The sequence below is a fragment of the Cervus elaphus genome, chromosome 1 (genome assembly GCF_910594005.1).
Source record: "Cervus elaphus chromosome 1, mCerEla1.1, whole genome shotgun sequence".
Taxonomy (NCBI): Eukaryota; Metazoa; Chordata; class Mammalia; order Artiodactyla; family Cervidae; genus Cervus; species Cervus elaphus.
In genome coordinates this window covers 68,103,895-68,108,560 of record NC_057815.1, presented here as the reverse complement: position 1 = coordinate 68,108,560, position 4,666 = coordinate 68,103,895, and the positions used below count along the sequence as shown (strand labels likewise).

The window sequence follows — 4,666 nt, the reverse complement described above, 5'->3', positions numbered from 1 at the left end:
AACTCTATAATTCACACCTATTCTCCTTTTCTGTGGGAATAGCACAGGGTAGGGGAAATACAAGAGAACGGCATGGATTTGGGAGTTGTAGAGATGTACAATGACACAACAACTATAAAGAATGAGGCATGCACCAGGAGCTTAATAAATGGGAGAACCTTACTCTCTAGAGTCTTAGGCCAAGAGTCATTTAGCTCAGACCCTTTGTGGGGCCAAATCCAGAGGGGACACTAAAAAGTGTGTATTGAGTTGGAGGAGATCATCTCTCCCAAGGTGCTCATTTTGCAGATGGGAAGACTGAGGCCTTGAGGCTCAAAGTCACAGCAAGCAAGGGGCCAGGACTCTGGGTTGCCAGGCAGGGCTCAGCCTTTTGCCAGCAGGCTGACTCCAGAACAACCTCTGCTCTCTCCCCTCACCAGCCTTGAACAAATATCTGTTCTTCTCCAACCCTCAGTTTCTCCTTTGTTGAACGGGCATAACCACTCCCTGGCAAGATTGCATGATGGGAAGAGAAATGCATGGTGTTAGGTTGGACGTTCAGTGATTGGTTTTTCTGTTCTCTGTCCCCTCCAGCACTGTAACTGGCTCATAAATAATCTTGACCAAAGAAATGGTCTTCTAACAATGTTTAGTGTCCTTAAGTCCTAAAAACACCCCCTGAAATATGTATTCAAAATAAAATCATTTAATCTAAATCACAAAATAAACATAAAGGATTCCAAAATTTTTCCGATTTTTGCTGTGTTGTTACATCAAATGATGCTTTTTTAAAATATCAAACACTAAATTATTTCACAAACATTTTTTTCATGCTGTTATCTAGCCAGCACCCTAAACACATTTTGCTGGTTTGTTGCATAGGCCCACTCTGCCAAGCAGAAGTTCAGGGGAGGAAACTGCGTCAGTGCCTTTTGGATGAGCAAATAAACATCAACTTATTGATCTGTCTTGTGGCCCCAAGTAGATGAGGCAGCCTGGGCTCATTGCTTAGTTATCCTGGACTCAAAGTGATAACCCAGCCCTGTTGATGGTCTAATTCTGGTTCTGTCATTCACTTACTGTGTGACCATGGGCAAATCACAGCCTGCTTCTTAGCCCCATACCTTTTTTGTTCCCTGCATATAAGAAAAGGGTTAGACTAAAACTATTTATTGCTAATGATCCTTTCGTTCTAATTTTATGAGTGAGTAGCAAAACAAAGTCAGTTGGGAAACTGCATTCTGGCCTGTCTCTGGAACCCCAAGTTCCTGAGAAGGGTGCTGGTGCTTCATTAAATAGAAAATCAGGCCTAGTACAACCCTGGGCTCCCAGTCTGATGGAGCCACAGACACATAAACAGAGAAGAAACAATTCAGCATGATCATAGTGATGTCCAAAAAAAGCACATGAACGGTGAGAACCAGCTGAGATCAACAAAGACCTCTTGGAGGAGGGAACACTGGAGCTTAGTTTGGAAAAAGAATAAAGCAAGAGCAAGGAGTTGCCATTTGACGATAGAGTCAGGAGAAATAAGGCTATAAGAAGATAAGCTTTAAATGGAGGCTAAGGGATCATCTCTCACGAAAAATCCTTAATGAATACTGGATGGGAGCTTAGACACTGGCACTGGGTTTAAGACCTACCTCTACTATGAATTGTCAGTTGACCTTAAGAAAACAGTTTCCAGACTTCAGACTCAGTATCTATCTCCCCCACTTAAAAGAAATGAGCCAGAGGAGGGAGAAGGAGTTGGACTAGATGGCTCTGAATTTTTGCCCCTCAAACCGCAACTCAGATCTGGTTTCCTTGGTGTATGACAGAACCCACTGCAATATTGTAAAGTGACTGGCCTCCAACTAATGAAAATAAATGAAAAAAAAAAAAAAAAAAGAAATCAGCCAAAAAAAAAAAAGAAAGAAAGAAAGAAAGAAAAAGAAAAGCTAGAAAGCTTTTCAAAAAAGCTACTTACAGAATTCCCTGGCAGTCCACTGATTAGGACTCCACACTTTCACTGCCAGGGTTGGGTTCAGGTCCTGCTCAGGGAACTAAGATCCCACAAGCCGTGTGACATGCCCCAAAAAAAAAAAAAGTTCAACCTGGAAAAAAAAAGAAAGCTATCTAAAGTATGATTCACATCTGCTCTGTTAATAAAAAAAAAAAAAAAAACCCCAACTCAGTTTAACTCAGTGACATTCAATCCAAAATTGACTTCTCTGAGCTCTTATAACATGCAAGAAAATAAAGGTGATTTGCATCATTGGGTGTGAGAGAAACCTGGTGACTGGCTTTGGGAGACTGGATCTGGTCAGCTGAGGGTTCACTCTTCTACGGCAAGGTGCAGGAGTTTTTGCTTTTCTGCTTGGCTAATGGAGGCCAACCTCTAGAACATTTTTTTTTTTCTTTCAAGGAAGACTTCACAAAGGAGTGGCCTATTTCTGGTGTCTTTTACAAAGACATTTTACCAGCCTTCACCCGCTTACAGGGAATCATGCCGCCCTCCACACTTAAGAAACTTCAGAACAATTTGAAATTTAGGGTTGTTTTTGACAGTATCATCTAAGAAAAGGAGATGGAAAGAGAAAATTGTTGCCCAATATCTCTCCACATGAAAACTTAAGTTCTAGATTCTCCAGAAGACATAACATAGAACAAATAGGCTTAGTCTGGCAGTCAGATGTCTGGGTTCTGGTCCTAGCTCTGCTGTGTAATCTTGGGCAAGCTCTTGCCCCTTCTGTCTACAAAGAAAAAAAAAAAAACCTGACTGGACATGTCTAGATTTGACATTTTTATAATTCAATGGCATGAAAGATATTTTATTAGAAGCAATATCAGGGATGGAGTAATCTCAGAGTCATATTCCCAGAGAAGAAAAGAGCTGGTGATTGTTGGTTCACTTTGGAGGAACTCTCCTCCCTAGAAATCCAACTCATCACATCCTTCCTGAACCTGTGTTTCTCCAGATTACTGAAAAATATGATATTTGTAATTCACCCAGTTTTGCCTAATTGCTGCAATGGAAGTGTTGGGCTAGCGTGATCTATTATATTCTACACAAAAATGGAAGTACTGACACTTAGCTTAGAAGGAGTCAGGAAGAACCACTATTCGAGGCTTACAGGAGAAGAATAAGCTTGATAACTATGTGAGCAATAGCATGTTGCAAAGAACCTTGGAGAAAGCAGTCCTTCCAAAGCAATATGGTGGAACTTTTAGTGCAAAAGAAGAGGCATGAGTTCAAGGACTTGATTTTTTGAGAGCTGACATCCCAAACTAGATACATAAAATCTCAGATGAAGACTAGCAGAAATCTTTCCAGAGAGTTTTTCACAATCATAATTCAACAATCAACTGTTTACATCTGATTATCCTAGTAAAATGTAAAGTCTAAGAAAATAGGGACTTTGCCTGCCTTCTCCATTTTCATCACTGTGTCAGCTGAACACGGCGAGTCTTTCATTTGGTAGGTTATTGGTTAATTAATAAATATTTGACAAAAAAAAGGAGGTAGAAGTTTTGGGTTCACATAGTAGGAGTTAATACCACAACCTACTAATCAGTCCTCAAGAGCTGGTTGTAATATTACCTTTATATTTTGACTAGAGTGTAAATATTGTAGATTTCTCATTCCAGAATCTGTTGATTCTATTGTTTCCAGATATCCCAGTGCCCAGATGTTCCAGCTGCCCATCTCCCAGAAATCCAGCTCTGGCTCACCATGGAGGCCACAACCTGTAATGCATCACTGGGTGGCTCACCAGTCTTCTACCTGGTGGGCATCCCCTCCCTGCCAGAGTCCCTCTTCCTCCCTGTGTTTTTAATTTTTCTCCTTTTCTACCTGCTCATCCTCACGGGTAATGCCCTGATCCTGGTGGCTGTGGTGGCAGAGCCCAGCCTCCACAAGCCCATGTACTTCTTCCTGATCAACCTCTCAGCCCTGGACATCCTCTTCACCACAACCACTGTCCCAAAGATGCTGTCCCTATTCCTGTTTGGGGACCATTTTCTCAGCTTTACTTCCTGCTTATTGCAGATGTACCTCTTCCAAAGCTTTACATGCTCTGAAGCCTTCATCCTGGTGGTCATGGCCTATGACCGCTATGTGGCTGTCTGCCGCCCACTGCACTACCCTGTCCACATGACCCCACAGACCAATGCTGCCCTGGCAGCCAGTGCCTGGCTCACTGCCCTCCTTCTGCCCATCCCAGCAGTGGTGAAGACCTCCCAGATGGCATATGACAACATTGCTAGAATCTACCACTGCTTCTGTGATCATCTGGCTCTAGTTCAAGCCTCCTGCTCTGACACCGCCCCGCAGACCCTCATGGGCTTCTGCATCGCCATGGTGGTGTCCTTCCTGCCCCTTCTCCTGGTGCTTCTCTCCTATGCCCACATCCTGGCCTCAGTGCTTCGTATCAGCTCCCGAGAAGGACGCTCCAAAGCCTTCTCCACCTGTAGCTCCCACCTCCTGGTGGTTGGCACTTACTACTCATCCATTGCCATAGCCTATGTGGCCTACAGGGCTGACCTGCCCCTCGACTTCCACATCATGGGCAACGTGGCATATGCTATTCTCACACCAATCCTCAATCCCCTCATTTACACTCTAAGAAACAAGGATGTCAAGGCAGCCATTACCAAAATCACACATCTTAAGACCCAGGCTGGAATAGGAGCCCTTGACCTTTAG

General features: G+C 43.3%; 1 protein-coding gene across 1 annotated transcript; it reads left to right on the top strand.

The window, feature by feature from the left end:
• The first annotated feature begins 3,666 nt into the window (after nucleotides 1-3,666).
• Nucleotides 3,667-4,666, top strand: LOC122702486 (olfactory receptor 2AT4). The gene has a single exon (XM_043916111.1). It carries the CDS (start codon nucleotides 3,695-3,697, stop codon nucleotides 4,664-4,666), a length of 972 nt encoding a protein of 323 aa, XP_043772046.1. The 5' UTR covers nucleotides 3,667-3,694.

What these genes read in the sequence shown, in the direction of transcription:
- LOC122702486 (XM_043916111.1), top strand. Translation starts at nt 3,695, where the DNA reads ATGGAGGCCACAACCTGTAATGCATCACTGGGTGGCTCACCAGTCTTC.